This window comes from Porites lutea, chromosome 7 (assembly GCF_958299795.1).
Source record: "Porites lutea chromosome 7, jaPorLute2.1, whole genome shotgun sequence".
Lineage (NCBI taxonomy): Eukaryota > Metazoa > Cnidaria > Anthozoa > Scleractinia > Poritidae > Porites > Porites lutea.
In genome coordinates this window covers 26,394,318-26,416,953 of record NC_133207.1, presented here as the reverse complement: position 1 = coordinate 26,416,953, position 22,636 = coordinate 26,394,318, and the positions used below count along the sequence as shown (strand labels likewise).

The 22,636-nt window shown below is 40.7% G+C and overlaps 3 protein-coding genes across 3 annotated transcripts in view; all 3 read left to right on the top strand.

Annotated features, from left to right (window-relative positions):
* The first annotated feature begins 594 nt into the window (after window positions 1-594).
* LOC140943576 (uncharacterized) lies at window positions 595-7,550 on the top strand. The gene is made up of 5 exons (XM_073392678.1): window positions 595-893; window positions 3,407-3,434; window positions 4,541-4,771; window positions 6,435-6,547; window positions 7,315-7,550. Exons 1-5 carry the CDS (start codon window positions 756-758, stop codon window positions 7,471-7,473), a joined length of 669 nt encoding a protein of 222 aa, XP_073248779.1. The 5' UTR covers window positions 595-755; the 3' UTR covers window positions 7,474-7,550.
* A 1,563-nt stretch (window positions 7,551-9,113) lies between these two features.
* Window positions 9,114-12,374, top strand: LOC140943949 (uncharacterized). The gene is made up of 5 exons (XM_073393055.1): window positions 9,114-9,445; window positions 10,116-10,143; window positions 11,288-11,518; window positions 11,674-11,786; window positions 12,167-12,374. Exons 1-5 carry the CDS (start codon window positions 9,308-9,310, stop codon window positions 12,329-12,331), a joined length of 675 nt encoding a protein of 224 aa, XP_073249156.1. The 5' UTR covers window positions 9,114-9,307; the 3' UTR covers window positions 12,332-12,374.
* Window positions 12,375-17,806: 5,432 nt separating this feature from the next.
* Window positions 17,807-22,636, top strand: part of LOC140943844 (uncharacterized) — a 5,512-nt gene continuing 682 nt past the window's right edge. Inside the window, exons 1-4 of the mRNA XM_073392958.1 lie at window positions 17,807-18,445; window positions 19,989-20,016; window positions 21,309-21,539; window positions 22,394-22,506. Of these exons, the coding sequence (XP_073249059.1) occupies window positions 18,308-18,445; window positions 19,989-20,016; window positions 21,309-21,539; window positions 22,394-22,506 (510 nt within the window). The 5' untranslated portion in view covers window positions 17,807-18,307. The remainder of the gene's footprint in view (window positions 18,446-19,988; window positions 20,017-21,308; window positions 21,540-22,393; window positions 22,507-22,636) is intronic.

Here is a 22,636-nt window from a genome sequence, read left to right as displayed (position 1 = left end):
TTTGGGGGTTGCTCGGCAAATCCCGAAGATATTACGTTAGTCTTCACTAAGAAGGTACAAATACCCCAGGCAAAATATTTGAGCAGAGATTATTTTGCGTTTTTAGTCTCAAGAACCACAAACAATGGCAGATCGTATATTTCCTCAAGCCCTCATTGAGAGGTAGACACAATATCATTTGATAAAAAACACCACAAACATTCTGTTAATTTCACTGTCCTTAATTAAAGTAAAACAGCATGTACTGTGAAGTCTTTGTAAAAGCTATCAATGCCTCCCATTGTATGTGCATTTCCGACTCACTTGTGATTTGAAATCCATGAATTTTGACAAAACATGAGTATGTAAGGCATTATTTCCACTTCCGACACTCTTCATCAACAAAAAAACGAAAGACAGGAACAAGACAAAAAGGTATTGAAGAAACACACTCTTTGCCTGCTTGTAGCCAATCACGTTAGAGATTAAAGAAAAAAACACAATTATCTGCACCTCTACTTACTTTTATGCACCTTTCACCTTGTCAATAAAAGACACCTTTTTCAAGGCCCTTATTGGTTGCACTAAGAGCGGAACTTAATTCGATGATAATTTATCACACGCGCGGTGTATCCCCTACTATCAGTCTAGAACGCGTCTGAAAGAAGGGCTTGGCAAATAGTTTTATTTGTCGCTCCACAGCCGGCTACTCACAACTTGAGGCAAAGAAGTTTCTGGATTATAAGTATAAGTGGCTTTAACCACAACACCCTACGATGTCGTTGCTATATTTTTTTGAGACTACCCTCGAATACCATGGAGTAACCTCCAAGGAACTCTACAAACTGTGGTTAAAGCATGCCGGCCCTGCCTTCAAATTACACGAACAAGGATTGATGAAATACGCCTTCAAGGTAAGTGTCAAATGCTTCAGTGAGAGATCTCACTGTCACAGTAGAGTTCCACTGTTAACCCTAACTCGCCTTAAAAGATAAATATCGTGCCCTGCAATTGTCTTGTTGGTACAAAGCGTATTATTATTTTTTGTGCTGATGACCAGAGCAACACAGCTGTATCTAGAATTAAGTCATGGATCAGCGCAGACAATGTACTTTCTAAATGGTTGACAAGGCCGAAAGCCCTTTTAAAAACCATGCGTGCAAATATTCTAAACTCGCGACGGATATAATTCGGTTGTGTGTTTTAAATATTTATATTTTTTGAGTGGTCTGGTGATAACTCAAAATATGCGTATTTATTTCCCAGTGAAAATGGGAAAAAAGAAAAATTAGTATCTTATATGGTTTCGATCTGTTAGATCAGTAAATTTATCTATTCTGATGAATTATAATTTCTACCGTGTGGTTTGTGTATTTTTAACTGCTTATGATCAAGGTCGCTATAAAAAAATTTTCTAAATTCTTCGTCTCTGACAAAGCCCATTATATTAATGAAATGTTATTGATAAGTTAAATTGGATGACTACAAGAAGGTTTTCCGAAACTTTTCGAATTGTGACCTTCTATTCTGATCAATAATCCATGATTGATAAACCCGTTCATCCGAGACCCAGGACTTTACTGACGTTAATGGAAATATTTGAAAATGGAAGCTTTGGGTTTTAAAGAGATCGGATCTTTGGGTAAACCAACACAATTAAGACTAAATCTGACTACCATAATTTTATGATTAACGAGTCTTTAGACAAGAGTGTCTGTTGGATAGTTATTTAAAACAATGCCAGCTGTCCTTCATTGTCTGTTACTTTTTCTAATAACTGTCATACACCTGGCCGAATCATGGAAAAGTTCGGCAACGATGCATTTTTATGTCTGAATTTAGATCGGGTATGCTTTTCATTCAAATAAAAGATCTGATTCTTTCATATGGTGTTATTACAAGCAGCTTACTTTTGAATTTTAATACAAAATCCTATAATCAGTACGATGTCAAAGGCCATTCAAATAAAATTTTACAGGATATAATATAATGGAATTTTCACAAAAGTATGGTTGGTTAGCGCGATTGTGAGGGATTTATTCAAGTTCTTTTGTGTGCAGTGTAGTGTCAGTGATGGGCAATATTGTCGGAAGTGGCTAAACGTGCTTAAACGTCAAACGCTTTACAAAGAGTTTCCGAAATAGATATTTGTTTCCCGCTATAATTACGCTTTATAATTGCTCTAAGCCTAAGTGAAGAATGATTGAAAATATGAACTGCAAAATTAATCTGTTAGAGATCGTCTGTCGCATACAAACTTTTTGATATTGAACTGACTTAGTACTTCGAGGTGTGAACCTGATTCTGAAACAACACAATTTGAAAAATACCTTGCAAAACTGACCTTTACGACGCAGTCGTTTCTATTTTATGTGTATCTTGCATTATCTATGCCAAGCCCCGCGCAAACGGACGCAACCGCCATTGTTGGATGTTACATGTTGTGTCCGTTTGCGCACACCCTGATGCATTTTCTCGGCGTGTTGTTGGGAGTTGTTGCATCCGTTTGCACACCACTGTCAACACGGCAGCAACACCATCACACTGACTGTTTTTCGCGCTCCACTAGAATTATAAGAGGGCCTTGAAGGGATGGAGGCGTCATGTTTTGGCTTTTCAATATGCCTAACTTAATTTCTCTCAGTTTCGCTTAACAATTGTTTAAAGAAGAAAAATCAATTTGATTTATCGATTGGAGCCCAAAGGTTGAGGAAAAGGCTGCAATAGGCTCCATCGCATCAGTTTCCAGACAAGACAAGGAAAGCCTTTTAACAAGTTAAAGCAAAATTGACATCAGCTTTCCACGCAGACGTTCTTTAGGGGTTCGTCACGCATTCCCGCCCCACTAACGTCTGCTAAATTGAGCGAAAAAAGAAAAAGTAGACCAATCACAGCAGGGAAGTGCACTTTGGACCTTGAGAAATTTCTTGCTTGACTTAGCTCCAGAAAAGATCAGAAAGGTCTCATGAAAGGTGAAGACCTTACAGTCTTAGAACAAACTACTCAGTTAACGAACCCCTAACAACGTCTGCGTGGGAGGCTAAATTGACACGTACACTCTCTACACGACAAATTGTGGCTAGAAAAAAAGTTTTATTTACTTATTTATTCATTTATTTTTACGACCAACTGTTAAAAGGTTCCATTTTTACGCCAAGTGAATGAACGTTTATAATCAGTTCAGTTAAATTCTAAACAGTCAGTACAAGGGCGTTGTCTCGCATTATCAGAAACAGTAATCTTTTTCGTTTTATTCAAGTATTTCCTAGAAATTTTAATTGAATCATTCGTGAAAGATTAAAGGCGCTTGGTGATAATTTTAAGAAAACAGGATCCTAAAGAAACCGAAGACAAATACGGTACCCGAGCAGCGAGTGACGCATTTAATAATTATATTTTCCTTATGCTGTTTAACTTTTTTTTTTAGGTTGCTGGAGAGAGAACTGTCATAGGAGGTAAGGAGATGCTGACTATGTTTAAAAGACGAATCAAATTATGAAACTTTTGCACAACCTCATCAGTGGTTGGATGATTTCATTAAAACATATCAATAACGGTCTGGTAAAATAATGCCCAACGGGCGATGCAGCAAAAATTGATGATATTTTCAGTAATAAATTGACATTTAAACTGCAAAGGACCGCAAACGAATATGCTGCAAAACGTAGGATCTATAGAAGACCTGACCAGCAAAAAATACACTGAGTGAATGCCGGACACTGAATGGAAACAAGAGAGAATTATAGGATACGGAGGGAATCTTAGGGCGTTGGCCGAGATATGTGAATTTCACTAAACTGTATTTTTAGAGTTTGTAATTAAAGGAAGTCTGATTCCTGGACTTCCGCACACTTTAATTGATAGCTTGAAACGTCATCAAGTCCACGCACGACTGTCTCAAAGCAAATAATGCGGAATATTGTAATGGTGACACACCAAGAGAGCAATTTCAAACTTTAATTGGTCTAAAAATAACTTTGGTGAAATTTACATGTCCCAAGGGCTTGGGCTGACAGGGCGTTTCCCTCTCTTTTCCATTATTCTCTCCGATAGAAACCATTAGTTCCAAATACAGAAGCGGAATGCTTTCAAAGGCCTAGGTTGAGATACACCTTCTCCTGGCTCCCCTTAAAGAAGGCCATGATTTCGCACCCCCAACCACAGCGGGAATAGACCATTCTACGTTTTTTTTGTTTTTTCATCTGTTGACTGGGAACTTCAGTGAGCGAAAATGCGTCAACACGACGTGAAAGAAGTGAACGCTTTAAAATCAGTAACGTTGCCAAGTTTGAAAGTGATTCGTTGAAAACTAAAGAAGAAATAGTCTAGCCTGCACAGCAGGCGCCGGTAATTATCTTATTACAGGCCGCGCGACGAGATTTCTTTCTTCCCCCTTGAATTGCGCCTGCTACGCTCATAGTCCCGCACGGATGTAAAGGTGGAGCCTCAGAGCAGCCTATGATCACGCAACAATGACCGCCAGATAAGCGACGAGCAAATTACTTTGTCTATTTCCTTGCCAGTAATGAATTCGAGCTCGCGCCCGTTTTTATCTTAACAGTGATGTCGGTGGAGTCCCCTGGAGTACTGGACACGTGCTTTGCTGAACTGCCTTTACACCAGACCCTTGGAGATCAGATCCATACACGGTTCACTCCCCTGAGACAGTATGAAGGATTCGCCACAGATCTCAGCGAGAGAGCTGGCAGCGATACAAAGTACGAGGAAGGAAAAGGGGTGTTGAAGCAAGGTCTCTTCTATCTTTTCACCTGGACAGTAGAGTATGATTCAGGTATGATTTGAATTAATCCTAGGGGGATTGCATTAGGGACCGGGCCCACCGGGGTCGGAGGGAAAAGGGGTGTTGAAGCAAGGTCTCTTCTATCTTTTCACCTGTACACAGAGTATGATTCAGGTATGATTTGAATTAATCCTAGGGGGATTGCATTAGGGACCGGGCCCACCGGGGTCGGAGGGAAAAGGGGTGTTGAAGCAAGGTCTCTTCTATGTTCTCACTTTTACAGTGTGAGAGTATGTATCCTAGGGGGATCCTAGGGGGATTGCATCAAGGATCGGGCCCACCGGGGTCAAATGTTTTTTGATTTAAATTTAGTTACTACTCATGTTAAGGGTCACTTCTGAAGATGTATGTTGAAGCATACGAAACGTCAAGTTCGATGTTATAAAAGTCAGTTATACAATTAATGCGTTTGTTATTTCTGATGTTTGTAAACGCAGTTTGCGTGTTATTCCTTTCAAATGTACAAATCTTTGTTGTTTTATTTACTTGGATTTCAAAGGGGGTGAAATAGACATGGATGTATAAGGTAATAAGTAATGAGACTACCTCTCCATTTTTTATCAAAATTTTAAAAAAATAATTGAGATTCTTTTCGTTCGAAACGCTTTGCACCCGCTTAAAACAATGTGCGCGAATAGCGCTGACAACAACACCAGTTCAGATCATCAGACACTTAGAAATTTAATTATTAAAAGAAAACTTTTACAAAACGACACGGCATATTGTTAATATATTATAAACTTTAAACAGTGAAAGTAACAACATAAGCTTTTAAAAAGAAGTACTTTGATTAGTTTTGGCAAATTTCTCCCGATTGATGCTGCAGGCAACCTCCATGTGCGACCACCCGCCATAAGAGACCATCCATCCAAAATACCAAAATTTTCCAACCCAAGTCATGATCATTGCTATTGGAACCTTTCGCTAACTACCACCTCTCGTAGGCAAGGGTGACCAGACTTTTCTGAGGGACGCGGTTTTGGAATGTTTCATTGTTTTTACGCTCCTGTAATTAAGCGACCACTTGAGCCTTGTTCGCTGTTTGTCGTACACTACTCAGGGTATGCGAAAAACTTTTAGTAACAACATGAAACTACACATATCGTTAATTAGAAATTGCATGCAACGAATTCTCTAGTAAAATGTAGAATGATGTGTTTCGAACGCATGAAAAGGAAACCCCAGAACCCTTGATTAGATTCTCGTAAGCGACCATTTCCGGTAAGCGAGCACTAAATCTTGGCATTTTGGGTGGTCTTTTATAGGACGCTCGACTGTAGTTGCTATCGGTCATCTCGGCCATTTTGATACAAAGCGTGAGACTTTACCATGGGAATGTTTAGAGAAGCTATCGTATCTTTTATTTTCCATATGAGGTTTACAGCGCAAGGATCTGGAACAAATTCTAGCCCCCCAACCCCCCCCCCCCCCCCCCCACCCCTTCCCTGCCTCCAAACAGTCCTGTAGTACAATTCGGCCAACAACAAAAAAAACAGTTCCAGCGCAACACCACAGCGGACGGTCGGCTATGATATTATGATTTCTCAGCTTGAGCGATGTGTTTTCTAGCTTTCCGTAATTTCTTAAAACGGAAGCTTATTAAAGTCAGTTCAAGGGAAACTAATTTCACTGTTTTTCTAACGTTCATCGGCAGCCATGACGCAACAGGATTTTCTCCAAATCTGGGCCGAAGAAGGCAAAGCAGCCTTGGACGCGAAAAAAACAGGCACCATTCTGGACTTATGGAAAGTGGTGGCGGAAAGAAAGGTAAAGTCTCTTAGTCAGTAACTGCTAAGACCAGCAACAGATGTCCTATCTATCTTAGACGGTTGTGGGGAGCAAGGGTGGCGCAGTGGTGAAAGCACTTGGCTCCCACCAATGTGGCCCGGGTTCAAATCCCGGCGTCGACGCCATATGTGGGTTGAGTTTGTTGTTGGTTCTCTCCCTTGCTCCGAGAGGTTTTTCTCCGGGTACGGTTTTCGACCAGGAATCAGGTAGACGAAGAACCACTATATGGATATGCTACCTGTAAATCGTTATTTATTTATTTATTTATTTATTTATTTATTTGTGCATGTCTACCATGGCACACCTGTGAGAGTCCATCGTTCATTCCGGGGGGGAAGGGTTTAGTGACAATCTGGGTGGTCTCCTACGAGAGTCTCGACTTCACTTACGGAGAGCAGTAGGTAACCTGCTAATGACGCTCTCCACGTCGGCTGACTGAAGAACGCATACCTGGTGCATCAGGGCCCCTAGGAATTCTAAATAGTTGAGATTAGTAGCATTTCTGAAACTATTGTTGCAGTTTGAAACACAGCAATTGCAAGTCATTGCAGAGCGCCATGTTTGTTGACCTTCAAGTTGTCCCTCCAATCATAAATGATCCCATGCCAGATCTTTGCCGTCACAATAACCGTACCAAATTTTTAACTCGTTTAGAATATGGCAAGTTCTGTTCTTAATTGTTGGCTTAATTGTTGTTATTCCTTTTCAATTTTCAGAACAATTTTTTTTTTGTATTGTGCCAACAGGTTATCGCAGTTGTTTGTGTGGAGAATCCAGCAGAGGCCGATAGAATGTCTCTTGACCTGCCAATCATGAAAAAGATGGGAAACAGAGTTCATATTGAATGTAAATCAATAAGGCCGATAGGGGAATGGGTCGAAGACCTGAAAAAGCTCGCAGAGTAATGAATACTTGAAATACTCTGTACTCACTTCGTGATAAATTAACTTCTGATTTAAATTAAAAGAATGACTTCAACGACTGTGACGAGATCTGGTCAGTATTCTTCAATGAGTTTGATGGATAATGCGAAGGTTCAGTGTCCACTGAAAACATGAAAAGATTTCAATGGACGTCCTCATTTCCGTCTATTCGTGGAATAGGACATGGGTATATTACACGTGTAGGGTGCCTTTTTTGGGTCATGGCTTATTTCACGACTTGATTTCCGCTAACTGGATGAATGAATGAATGAATGAATGAATGAATGAATGAATGAATGAAAACATTATTAATGTGTCTTTAAGAAACTAGCCATGGCTCTTGGGATGAGATATTCAGTCTTGCTTCAGATGAAAGTTTGTTCAATGGTTTAGGTCCTGTATAGCCGGTCCAGTGGACTCTTGTTGTTGAGACTGGTATATAGTGGAATATATTGGACATTATTATACAATGTAGTGAATGCTATATACGCACGCTGAGATTTCGTCATAGAGTACAGACATAGAGATGACGTCACTGGTAACTTGTCTCATTGTCTTCTTTGTTTTGTCGCGCCACGGCGCCCCCGGGATTATTATACAATGTAGTGAATGCTATCTATGCATGCTGTGATTTCGTCATTGCCCATGATCTATTTAGAGTACAGACATAGAGATGACGTCACGCGTAACTTGTCTTCTTTGTTTTGTCGCGCACGCCACGGCGCGCGTTTTTGAAAGTGTGTGAGTGTGATAATTTTGGATTAAGCAAGTGAAGGCCTAGATAAAACGTAAGCACGCGTTGTTTAGACTGTTTAAAAGAAAGAAAAACGGAAAACCGAGACGAAAAGTGATCTTTGCGACTTCAAAATGCCTAGCCTGAAAGAAATCTTCAAAACAGTCATCGGGTGTCATCGCTACGACAGACACTTGGTTTTGAAAATGTTTGTGATTTTAAAGCTTTGAGCGCCAAGTGATCGGCCTTAGAACGCGTTTGAGAGAAACTGCTGAGAAGTAGGGTAAACTGAAGGTGAAACAATCTTTAACGTTGGTGACTTGGAAAATGCCCAAAGTAGAACAAATCCCTTAATAGTCAAGCAGTACGACGCAGTTTTTCTTCCTTTTCTGTTCATTGTATAAAATGATATATTTTATGTTGTCGTGCGTCTGTTCAGTAATCAAAGATCCGAAGACGTCAATATCGTGTGGTAAAAACATCAGTGCCCAATTGCCTGCGGCACATGTACCACTTTTAACACATTTTGACGTCATCTGTGATCTATTGCACGTGAACAAACGCATGGCAACATGGAGTCTAATTCATGATAATTTTTTATTGGTGCCACATTTAACTCAGTACACGCGATCTATAAAGTCGTGCGAAAAAACAATACATGCTGGGTTAGTTATAGGCCGGCTAAAGAAAAAACCTGAAAAAACACTGGCTTTGCACGTAAAATCTTGACATGAGTGACAATTAAGTACTCACGGTCAAGAAAAGTCGAGACTGGGTCCATCAGAACTAGAGTTCATTATATGTTTTTTCTTTCTGTGAATACTATTGGGTGAGAAACTACAGACCAATATCAATAAGCGATTAAGACACCTTCATAAAAGCTTTCATAGGTGCGGTATTATTAAAGAACGAAGCCGAAAATAAAACTAATGCGGTAGAGTGGATCGGAACCCGCTTAACTTGTCTACGAATCTTACATTGAAGACGAGAAACACTATTTACTTACTTGAGTACAGCCGCAATTCTCAGCAAAAGAGGTTTTCGGACTTGCCTTAGTATTTTACAAAAACACGAGACTTCACAATGCCGTTGCTATATTTTTTTGAAACAAGCGTAGAGCACGGTGGAATGCCACACAAGGATCTTTATAAACTGTGGGCAGAGCACGCGAAATCGTCTTGTAAATGGAATGATGAACAATTTATGAAATACTCCTTCAAGGTGAGTACAAAAAATTTTTGTGTGAAATCTCTGTTAGAATGTACAGTTTATTTGTCGGATGAGACGCGCAAAGCACCCTCTCATGGCGATGATAACTGTTCAGCTCTAACACTGAAGAATAACCCCGGCCCTGTTAAGGCGTACACTGTCCCACACTATCCAAAAACCTTCTTAGAACCTTGAAATCATGACTAGAAACACTCGCGACGAGATTACATAAGCGGAAAAAATTTAATGCAAATTAGATCGACTACCATCAGTTCCCGTCTTTTTGAATTGCTTAATATATAGTCCGCGGTCAAGCGAAACGTTATAATTTGAGATACGGGATAGAAAGATACTTCAGTCTCGTTCCCAAGGGACTTTCCTACCCTTACGCCTTTCATACGGCTTACCAGGCTAGGAACAAGTTGAAGAGAAGAGGAGCGTGTCGAGGTAGCCTGTGTACAGACATCCCCCCTCCCTCAGAGGGAGGGGGGACGTCTGTACACAGGCTAGTGTCGAGGAGAATGAATGAATGAGAATGAATGCCGTAGCTGTTCACCGTCTATAATAATTCAAATTGAATAGAGTAACGTAGGCCTAGGTGCCTCGTGAGATACCAACTGAAAACCCACGATTATTCTATAAAAGCATATTCACCATTTTTCGTCTGTAAATTCTCTTTCAGGTAGCAGGAGAGAGAACAGTCGTGGGAGGTATGGAGATATAAACTGATTGACGTTATAGTAAGACACAAATCAAATTGAGGAATACTTTTACTTTTCAGAACTTATTGTAAAATTTCTTTGAAGAAAGTGGAAGTTTCACAGGCTAAAGAAACTTATTATTTCAAAAACAAAAATGTAAAAAGTAAATTGACTAGGGCTAGAAAGCACACGAATGTCAACGCGTAAGGACCATGATTCAAAACCTTAAAAGCATGCAATTATCAGATATACACCTTATTAAACTAACACTGTCATGTATAGAGATATTGGTGTCCCGAAACAATGAAACGACGGCCATGTTGGTGTCCCAAACCAGTCCTGTGGGAGTTGAACTCCTTTCTTATGCAAACGCTTTCTTTTGTACCAATACATTTGCATAGATGCTGGCCCATTGAGTGAAAACACTCTATACAAAAAAAGCAAAAACAAAAAACAACAAAAAACCAAATAGAAATTATTAAGTCATGCAAATCAAGTTTTGATAGTTTGAAAATCCTGAAAACCATTTTATCAATAAAGTACAATATTTTGATCTGACATCAATTAAGTTGAGGAAGGTGAATTATCACCTAAAAATGTTTTCTGCTTCATTTTTACTTAAGACAGATCTCCAAAGGTAGTGAGCTTACACACGGTCAATTTATTCAGCCCTATTTACATAGCTTTAATTTTCTCAATTTTAACATTTTCCTTGCAATAGGCCTTTCCACTGTTTTTTTTTTTTTTTTTTTTTTCAACTTTTGACATGGACAAGTGAGGGAAAATCCGTCGACTCTGCGAAAGTGATTTGTTGCAACCTAAGGAAGATACGATATACCTCCCTGAGAAAGTCGTTTGAATGGTGGGGGCAAAAACTTGAACCCCCTGCCTAACCATACAAACCTCTGTAAATTTTCGCAACTTTAATTGCCGAGCTATATCTTTGCTCATTTAAGGCATATCACTTTATAAGGCGCTCTTTCTATAGTTGTGTAGACACCGAATTTTCCCTAACTGGTTGGTTCATGTCGTGAGTCAGATGAGCTAAAAAAAACCGTACCGTAGAAAGGTCTGTTAGGACTGTGTATTTCAATAGTGTTGCTAATTTCTTTGTAAGATAAACTTGCACCCGTTTTTTCTCTTTACTTTACAGTGATATCAGTGGAGTCTCCCGGGGTACTAGACACATGCTTTGATGACTTTCCTCTGCCCCAGGCCCTTGGAGATCAGATCCATACACGGTTTACCCCCCTGAGGCAGTATGAAGGATTCGCCTCTGACGTCAGCGAGAGGGCTGGAATTGATGCAAAATACGAGGAGGAAAAAGTGGTCTCGAAAGAAGGCATCTTATACCTTCTGACGTTTACCGTGGAGTATGATCCAGGTACTGACTAGAGACGAAAAAATCTGAAGGGGTGTGTATAGTCGCAGTGCGGTGCTATAAACATTTGAACCGTTTCTTTGTCATCAAGTAATTCTGAAAGAAGAAATTCAAATCCAGTAACAAAAGCGTTTATCTGTCTGTTTCTGTTTTTACAGCGATGACGCAAAACGATCTTCTCCAAGTCTGGGCCGAAGAGGGCAGGGCAGCCTTGAAGGCGAAAAAATCGGGAGTGGTACTGGATTTATGGAAGGTGGTGGCGGAACGAAAGGTAACAACGTTTAGTCATAGTCATATTATAACACGTTAAATGGTAGCAGATGGACTCTAGAGCACCATCACACACTCACACTCATTTAACATTTTCATAATACCTCTCCAATTCGGCTGCCAATCGACCGTTTACACATCAAATAATTACAAAGGATAGGCACAGATCTGCTATACTATCATTATTGTCGTCATCATTATCCATGCATTGGCATACGAGTGATTGTCACATGACCACAGTCCCCCTCAACGTGCAGTCCCGGATGACAGATATCCTGCTACTCCAATTCCTGCATCCTGAGCGACACAAATTTTGCATACCTTTCGCATACCCTCGGTTGATTGTTTTGTTTTTAATGTAATTGTTCTTTGGGCCCACAGGTTATCGCAGTTGTTTGTGTTGAGAATCCAGCAGAGGCCGATAGAATGTCATTAGACCTACCAATCATGAAAAAGATGGGAGACAGGGTCCACGTGGAGTGCAAATCAATAAGACCGATAGAGAAATGGTTCGAAGACCTCAAAAGCTTGCAGAATGGGCAATGAGTACTTGAGAGGACTTTCCTTAATTTAAGGCGATTGGTTCAACTAAATAAAATTAAGGACTCCAAATGTCTTTTTGTGTATTTTACTACGGGTTAATCAGAGTCATCAATAACAATACCAGCAACAATCAGGGGCACCCAACGACGGTTTCCTCCTAAATGTATTGAAAAGTCATTTTAGGCTATCCGGAGTACTTTTAGATCTCTAGAAATCCATCCTAAGGGGCGCAAAAAAGTGCTTCAGAGTTATTTTCCCGAAAATTTTAGATGCAATTGAACGTTTTAAGAAAGTGAGAATTTTTCTTATTCCTATCTCGGACCTCTCCATCACATTCTTGAATCCGAAAATTTTAGGTTGCCTTTTTTCTACGAAAATTAGCCTAATATAAGAAGTAAAATATGACAAATTAAACTTCAGAAAATCGTAGGGAATTTTTTAGACAAGCTTCGAAAATTGTACCTGAATGAAACGCTCATCTAGAATTTTTAGCCGTATTCAAGCAATAGAAAATTCTAGGCAATATTTGTTTCTGCGAACAGATATATTACAGTCGTTGGCTGCCCCTGAACAATAACCTTTATTTGCATGACTATAATTACTTAGAGTATTGCACCAGGTACGTAAAATAACAACGAAAAGAAAAAGCATTAATATTAATTATGGTAGTTAACAACAGAATCAAGTGACATTATTACATGACAGTATACTGTCACGCAAATTGTTCAATATCGACATATGATTCGTCAATCGTAAATTAAGATAACTATCTTCGGAGTTCGTCAGTTTAATCACCAGGTCCGAGTAAAATAACTGCTGAAAATTAGGGGGATAACTTTGTATTTTTTCTTATTCGAAATATTTTGGGCAAAAGCAAAGAAAGTGAATTTCATCTTCAAATTGATTGGAATCACAAACTGGTCATAACCTTTTGTCGTGAGGAGATTGGTCATATCTCGCCCCCGTTTTGCTTGAATCCCGAATTTCGGCCTCGCGCGCTCTATAAAAACTAACCAAAAAACTAACAGGCGCCTGCCACGCAGGTGTGTGAGGGTCTCAATGGGGTGGTGGCTTTTACGGTTATCGATTTCGGCTAAAATTTTGGCTCTTTTACGGCTATCGGTTAATTTTTTTTAGTTACGGTTAACAAAAAAGTTAAAAATTAACTTCTTTTGTTTCAAAAAGTTAAATATTAATCAACCTGTATTTTTTGTATTTTTAAATCAAAATAAAGGTCTTTGGATCATCTCGGGATGAAACAACCTACTCTTTTGAAAAATTTTAACATTTGATAGATCATACTTTTTATAAAGTATATTTCTCTTCTAATATAATTTTACACATAGAAATGTCAATAGTCAATTTAAAAATAATCTTTGTGAAAAAGAAAGAGTAGACACGCAAACGCCCAACTCAAGACCAAGGGGCGACATTCATTATAACAGAAATGGCCGTTTTCACACTAGAGACGGATTATTTGTGTGAGACGGGTTATCCGTTTGATGATTCGCGTCAGATAGGTAATACTTCTTAATTCGAAAATGGAATAGTTTTAATTTTGAGTGAACAATCCGCCTGACTTTATCCGTCAATTTCGACGGACAGTTTGAAGACGGGATTATCCGTTCCAGATAGCCTGTGTACAGCCGCCCCCTCCCCTCAGAAAAAATCGGAGAAGGGGTGTCTGTGGGGAGGGCGCGACTGTACACAGGCTAGCCTCAGACGGATAATCCATTTCTAGCTCTGGCGTGAAAACGACCTATAACAAAATTCCCGTGTCCAGTGTTTTTAATGATAGCGAAGGACTGTATGGAACGACTGTCTACCGTTGCCTTGTCCGTGGGCCTCATTATTCCGCGCGGCTATGCGTTTCAGGTCACGTGGTCCATGCGAGTTCGCCACCAAAATACCTTGACCGAGATTGCGTGGGAAGACGCCGTACAGGGACTGGGCATGGCAATGTCTACCGTAGCGTCAGAGGAAAACAGGGAAATGTTGTTCATCGGCAACGTGTTTTACAAACAGTGACATCTCTGCGTGTTGTTTCACTAGTGTTTCAAGGGCTCGACCCCCTGAAAATCGCAAATATTAATCCCCAGCAAGAAGCCACACTTTCGCTATGGAAAAAATTAGTTCCCCGAGAGAGCGGCGAAAATGGAGCCTCGGTCTTGGTCAACACCTAAAAGGCGCTTCGCCTAACGTGCGTATGGAGTCACACTAGCCGGGAAATAAAAAACACAACCATAAGTGAGGGAATCTAGGGAAAACTTTCTTTTACGGTTAACACTTTTTTACTCTACTTACGGCTAACGGTTAAAAATTTTCAATTTTTACGGCTATCGACTAAATTTTTGGCCGTTTTACGCCTATCGGTTAACCCCATTGAGACCCTCGGAATAGTTTTAAGTTTGAATGAACAATCCGCCTGACTTTTGAAGACGGGATTATCCGTTCCAGATAGCCTGTGTTCAGCCGCCCCCTCCCCTCAGAAAAAATCGGAGAAGGGGTGTCTGTGGGGAGGACGCGACTGTACACAGGCTAATCTCAGACGGATGATCCCTTTCTAGCTCTAGTGTGAAAACGGCCAATAACAAAATTCCCGTGTCCAGTGTTTTTAATGATTGCGAAGGACTGTACGGAACGACTGTCTGCCGTTGCCTTGTCCGTAGGCCGCATTATTCTCTCCGGCTAATGCGTTTCAGGTCACGTGGTCCGAGCGAGTTCGCCACCGAAATGCCTTGACCGAGACTGCGTGGGAAGACGCCGTACAGGGACTAGGCTTGGCAATGTCTACCGTAGCGTCAGAGAAAAACAGGGAAATGTTGTTTATCGGCAACGTATTTTACAGTGACATCTCTGCCTGATGTTTCACTAGTGTTTCGAGGGCACGCCGGAAAGAAGCCACACTTTCGCTATGGAAAAATTAGTGCCCCGAGCGTGAGAGAGCGCCGGATGGAGCCTAGGTCTTGGTTAAGGCGCTTCGCCTAACGTGCGTACGGAGTCACACCAGCCGGGAAATAAAAAACGCAACCTTAAGTGAGTTTAGTACCTTCCTTAAAAGGAGCAAATCCAGGGAACACTTTCTTTTACGGTTAACTCTTTTTTACCCTATTTACGGCTAACGGTTAAAATTTTTCAATGTTTACGGCTATCGGCTAAATTTTTGGCCGTTTTATGCCTATCGGTTAACCCCATTGAGACCTTCTATATACAGGTCAACTCTGCAGAAAATATAAGGCAACTGAAAATTTTGGGATATTGTCCGGTGACTATAATATACAGGGTGACCGCTATATAGAGGGCCGTTTTATACAGGTTCGACAGTCACTGTAGTCTATCTTAAGAACACACGAGGGTCTCAATGGGGTTAACCGATAGGCGTAAAACGGCCAAAAATTTAGCCGATAGCCGTAAAAATTAAAAAAATTTAACCGTTAGCCGTAAATAGCGTAAAAAAGAGTTAACCGTAAAAGAAAGTGTTCCCTAGATTTGCTACTTTTAAGGAAGGTACTAAACTCACTTAAGGTTGCGTTTTTTATTTCCCGGCTAGTGTGACTCCGTGCCCACGTTAGGCGAAGCGCCTTTTAGGTGTTAACCAAGACCTAGGCTCCATTTACGGCGCTTTCTTGTGGGGAACTAATTTTTTCCATAGCGAAAGTGTGGCTTCTTGCTGGGGATTAATATTTGCAATTTTCAGGAGGTCGTGCGCTCGAAACACTAGTGAAACAACACGCAGAGATGTCAATGTTTGTAAAACACGTTGCCGATAAACAACATTTCCCTGTTTTTTCTCGGACGCTACGGTAGACATCGCCATGCCTAGTCCCTGTTCGGCGTCTTCCCACGCAATCTCGGTCAAGGCATTTCAGTGGCGAACTCGCTCGGACCACATGACCCGAAAGGCATCAGCCGCGCGGAATAATGCGGCTTACGGACAAGGCAACGGCAAGACAGTCGTTCCGTACAGTCCTTCGCTATCGTTAAAAACACTGGACACGGGAATTTTGTTATTGGCCGTTTTCACACTAGACCTAGAAATGGATCATCCGTCTGAGACTAGCCTGTGTACAGTCGCGCCCTCCCCACAGACACCCCTTCTCCGATTTTTTTCTGAGGGGAGGGGCCGGCTGTACACACGCTATCTGGAACGGATAATCCCGTCTTCAAAAGTCAGGCGGATTGTTTATTCAAAATTAAAACTATTCCATTGCCTAATTAAGACGTATCACCTATCTGACGCGAATCATCAAACAGATAACCCGTCTCACACGAATAAGCCTTCTCTAGTGTGAAAACGGCCATTTCTGTTATAATGAATGTCGCGCCCCGGCCTTGAGTTGGGCGTTTGCGTGTCTGCTTTTGCTTTTTCACAAAGATTATTTTTAAATTGACTATTGACATTTTTTCAAAAGAATAGCTTATTTCATCCCGAGATGATCCGAAGACTTAATATTTAACTTTTTGAAACAAAAGAAGTTAATTTTTAACTTTTTCGTTAACCGTAACTGAAAAAAATTAACCGATAGCCGTAAAAGAGCCAAAATTTAAGCCGATAACCGTAAAAGCCACCACCCCATTGAGACCCTCTTATTGGCTTTGTCCGTTGATAGGCCTGACGGCTATACCATGCTGATGAGCCCCAATAAGGGCGAAACAGCTGTCCATGGCTGCCCTTGTCCGCCTGATATCGTAGTGTGCATGCGTTATTAGGCACTGGCAGAAACCTATAATGGGCTCCTGGATCGGCTCCAACCTCCTTCCCAGGGTTCTCTCCTTAGGGCGGGTAGGAGAAAACCCTGGGAACGAGGTTGGATCAGCTCCTGGTTCTGGCCAGGCCGTGGGTTGGTGTAAGTGCGTCACTGTCAATTAAGTTTGTCTTAAGAAGTGCAACTATGACGAAAATGCGCTTGACATCTGTGAGTGTTTGTCAAAACTAGAATAATTTATTTTTTCTCTCTTTGAATTATTGACTCGGACTGCCATGGCAATTAAGAATGCTTTGGCAGGAAATAGAAGAACCCTTGGTATTCAGGTTTTTAGTTTTATTCATTTTATTTCTGGTGACTCTGTATTTTGGTATTCGAAACGAAAATTGTCACCGACTTGATTGCGAGCACAACATTTGCTTAGATAATAAAATTACTAACAAATTTGTTAGAGCACAGGTAACTGGTAGGCTCTGTTCTAGTACAACAGTATGAATCCTGAGGAATTACAGGGTGTCTGTATGGGGTAAAGGTACGATATTAAAATTTATAGGAAATACCAAATAAAAGTCAATGAAACTTTACTCAGCAGTTAGTTGCCATGTTGTCCTCAATACTCACATGAACTGTCGTGAAACATGGTCAAAATTTTCGTACGTTTACTAGAATGCTCCGTGATCACAGTTCCCGACTGAAAGTGCGGCCTGCATGGCAGATTTCAGAACTGATAACTTTAATTCATGTTTTCCAGGTGAAACACCTATTTACTGGTGAAGAGATTTAATTGTGAAAGTTACATATTGACCACTGATGAAAACTTTTATTTGCCGCGCCTGTCTTTGTATTGACTAACAAAACTTTTTTTAGATTGCCAAGTTAGGCAAGGATGCCGGCGTAAAAAAATAGCTAAAATAGAGATTCCGGGTAAAATTGAGAACGAAACGGTCGGCCCGACCACTTTGAAGTGCTTCCAATTTGCTGGATATTATGCGTGATATTATATAGATTCTTATTATTTGATTGACTTTATTTGCATTCATTTGCAAAGAGTGCATTTTTGCGTTAGCGCAATAACGACCGTGTCAATCAGGGTTGTCAAGGACACATTTGAATCCAAAATGCAAATTATAGCGGCTTGTATATCTTTTTTTGAAGTTATTCATCGAACGTTGGCATTTACCATTCGATGAAACAGTGAGTTTTAAAAGGGCGTATTCAAACAAACTTACTGGAACTTTTTATAAGGGATCATTCGCTATTGTTACGTCTCAAAATGAGTTTACTCTACTTGATCAAGCTCACCGTTGAATATAAAGGAATACCTCAGAAACAGTTTATTCACACCTGGTCAAAACAAGCAAAGGAGTCTTTGAAAGCTAAAGAAGACGGCAAAATACTACAACTTTGGAAGGTAACTGAAAGTGTCCAGTAGATTTCTTTCAATTGTTTCTAACCTTTCTTCAGGCCTAGAATATTAATCAATCTATTGATAGTTCAAAAGAAATAACTTATTTTGTTGCCTAGATTCTTTTTAAACATGTACAGCAAAACAAGTGGTATTTCATGAAATATTGATTTACGAAAGTACCATCGAGAAGGTTGACTGCTGTGGACGTGTTAAAAAAGATTCACCTTAATAGTCGTATTTATCTCTAGATAGTGACATCGGTGGCAAAAAGGTCAATATTAAAAATTTTAATTATAATACAAGTAGCTACGACGAAGAGCTTGAAACCTGTTTGACGAAAACGCTTGCCACAGGGAAGTCAATTAACTAGGCGCTACCTATTAAGTGGTCGCCCTCTATCGAGAGGTAAAATATCATTAAAACGCTTCCCAAGATGGTCAAAAGAGGCGGTAAGATACCACGACGGCAACGATAGCGAAGACGTTAAGTGAGTTCGCGTTTCTTTCTCTAACTTTGTTGCCAATCCAGGTTATTAGAGATCTTTCTCATAACTCTAGCCAGCGTAGCAGGTGCTTGGACGTAGTGGGTGCAAATGAAGAACGGGCGCGCCACTCTCGTGCGTCCGTTCCTTCTGGCGCCCACTACTTCCAAGCGCCTGCTACGCAGGCTATCATAACTCCAGCTAGAGCATCTATGGTGCAAATTAAAAGTCCACTATGTAAAATACGCGGTTTGTTTTCCCATGGGTAACTTTGCCTTATTAATTTGGGGCGCGCAAGAGAGAATTGAACCATCAAACAAAACACGAATTGTGTGACAGAAAGTATTAATTTTTATTGTGACTCATTAGCACATGGTGTTGGAGTTATGTGAAAGATCTCTATTATCGATCTATTAAGCTCGATTTGTCAAATGTAAGCGAATTTCTCTGCAGATTAATTCTTAAATAATAATAAAAAATAATAATTCTTTAGAAACTTGTCAAGAAAATCCTTCGTAGCGTCTTAAGGGTCCTCCATAAAAATGCCGTAGTAAGCCTCGTCGTTTCATATAACTGATCGCCGGACTTCTGTGTTCCGTACTACCTAGAATTGAACTTGGAAACACAAGGGACTATCTCAAAGATTAGTGCATCGCAATTGCAATCGCCTCCAGTCAGAATTCTCCAGATGGACTCTGTTACCCTCTGTTACCCTTACTCTGTTTTTGCAAACTACTTTCTCGTTAACCGAGTGGACTTTATTAGTGCCATTGAAGACAGCTTTCAAGAATAGCAGCTTGTTAGTTGTTTTATCTTTGGCACCTGTTAGAGGTTAATTGCGAATTTGATCTCAGCCCATAAAACGTGATTCACCCCTTTTGGGGTTGTTTTAAACGTTTCACAAGCATCTACGTTGTTCTTTTTTAGAAAATTACTCAGCCCTGGACAACAATCGTTCCAAGTCCAAAATTTTGAACCGTTGCATGGGGGGTGAGCTTGGTCAGAAAGCTGCGCCTTAAAGAGTAACTTTATTGATTCTTATTTTTGTATTACATTCTACTTTAGGTTGTTGGGGAACGCAAGGTACTTTATGGTGAGTTCTCTAAATTAACTTGACGTAAATTCTTGTCTTTAGATAAAATTCCTGTTGTAGTCAGGGGCTAGTCACAAAGCAGGACGTGAAAATTTTACGCTGATCAATACACAATAACTAAGATCAAGTGTTTTCTCCCCAACTAAGTCCTTATGGAAGAAAACGCTCCATTTCGAGCGGCGAGCAAGCGAAACAATATTTGAGGTAACTCGAATACGAGTGATAAAAGCGTTTCCTTTCACGTGCCACACGTGCGTAACTTAAGTGTTGTTACTGCCGCGTGTAACGACCACCTCCACCGAAGGGCCATAATCTGAAGGATGTTCCAGATAACATGGAATAAACTTAATGTAATACTGATTCTTTGCAGTAACTGAAACAAAGGTAAAAAACGCTGTTAACATCCTTTTCACAATACGACAACATCGTTATTGTGAAAATGAAACTGGTTTTGCTTGTAGCTTACGAGCAAGCTCTCCTATTTGGACGAGTGAAATGAGTCTCTCGAGAACGCGCGAGCGAGCGGCGAAGCCGCGAGGGGCAGAGGGAAGGATAGCCTCCCACGCAGGCGTTTTTAGGGGAGCTCGTATTTCGTCCCTCCCCACAACTCCCCTAAAAATAGCCTGTTCCAAGCGTTCAGATGGTGGAGAGCGATGCGAAGTAAAGAAAGCGAATTTTTCGCGCTCCTTTTTTCTTCGCACCGCTCCCCACTATCTGAACGACTGGAACAGGCTACTCTAAAAACGCCTGCGTTCTCGTGAGGCACGCTTTGCTTGCCCAAATAGGAGAGCTTGCTAGCATGCTATGCGGCTTGGTAAACAGGAAAGATTTTGGTTTTATGGGCGCCACTCAATTTAAAGGTTCTAATTCCAAAAGAGCAAACAATGCACAATGCCACTGATGCTGCTCAGTATAGGAGTTATAAAGACGATTCAGTCGAGTCAAGAATAGTTTCCATCATTGTTTTTGGCTCAATAATCCCATGAAAAAGGCCCTAAACATGTACCTCAAAAGGAATGTTATTTAAGGGCAATTGCATTCTCGTCCTTATCCCGATCAAGTCCTGTCGTTTCTTGGTCGCGTGGTCTTGAATTGAGGGCCTGCCACTGGTTCATTACAAATTGAGGCGAGTTGCTCTGGGGACGAAAATGCGGCAATTGAAGCTGAGATCGGATTTTGGCGATTTAATCCTTAACTTTGTGGATGAGAAACTGAAACAACGTTAACCAAGAAAAATTTCCCCTCGCCTTATTTTTGTTGTCGTTATTTCATTTTTTGCTTTCATTTGTCAGTTATGAGAGTAGACAATCCTGATGACATTGACAGAATGTCATTCAACCTGCCGATTGTTAAAGAGATGGGAGACCAAGTAGAGTTAGAAGTGAAACCATTAAGAGCCTATGAAGCCTTTGCTACAGAGCTGAATAAGAAGGTTACTGGAGAAGAGGACGCTTTTCAGGAATTAACTACAATCCCTAAGGCAGGATTGTTCTACTGGATAACTATTATGATCGAGTACCCAGGTAAAATTGATGTTGCTCAGATAGAATGATGGATTTATAATTATATACCATTACACAGGTGTTGCTATGAGTACTGGTTACATACCCAGATAAGATTAGTTTTTCCGTGATCCCTTGTACAGTGAGGGCGCGGACCGACCAGTTACGCTGCTGGCTTGGGCCCTGTTTCACTTGTTTTAATGCCAAACTTCTTATCTTATATAAACGGTGACGGTGAGAACTTGGTGACGTCTTTTAAAACCTTTAGAACAAGGAAAACTCTTTGCTTCTCGGCTCCTTGAAATCGGAATTGACAGAAACTTACGTACACTGACCGTAAACATAAAAACTTAACCTGGTGACTAAATTGAGTAGATTGCGTTAGAAAAGAACTTTCTAGTTAAATCTAGAAATTACATTAGCGTACTGGCCCGGGTTGCTCGAAGCATGGTTAGTGCTAACCAGCGTTAAATACCATGGAAACCTATACATTTTGATACCTCTTAACCAACGGTTAGCGCTAACCAGGCTTCGAGCAACCGGCCCCTGGGTGGTAAACAGGGTAGCATGGGATCGAAAACTCCTGGAGGATTGTGGTCTTTAATCTGGCATATTACAACTGACCTGATGGCATGTCTTTAATTCAAAATTAGTGAGGAATAGGGTAAAATATCTGGCCTAGCCGCTACAATGGCGTATGACAATAAATGCAGTTAAACGTTTATCTTATGAATAAAGTTTCCATGGTCCCGCAAGGCACAAGTCCTACCCGATTCTTAGGCTACCGCACGAAATAAAATGGATTTACACAACTTTATCTAATACATATGGTTTTTATTCGTCTCGGCAAGCTTATCTTGGTTTGATTTGGGCAGGTAAAACCCAAGACGAACTTCTGGCTGTATGGCTTCAAGAAGCTAAAGCCGCTATAGGAGGCAAGAAGAAGGGAAGTGTAGTGGACATATGGAAAGTGATCGGAGAAAGAAAGGTAGGGAGCTAGGGTTGAGGTCAAGTCCCATGATTACTCGGCGAGAGCAACTACCCGTCACACACCTCGACGTACTCCTCGTTATGATAGACTTATATCACCGCGTTTTCACCGATCAATTGCCCCGTCT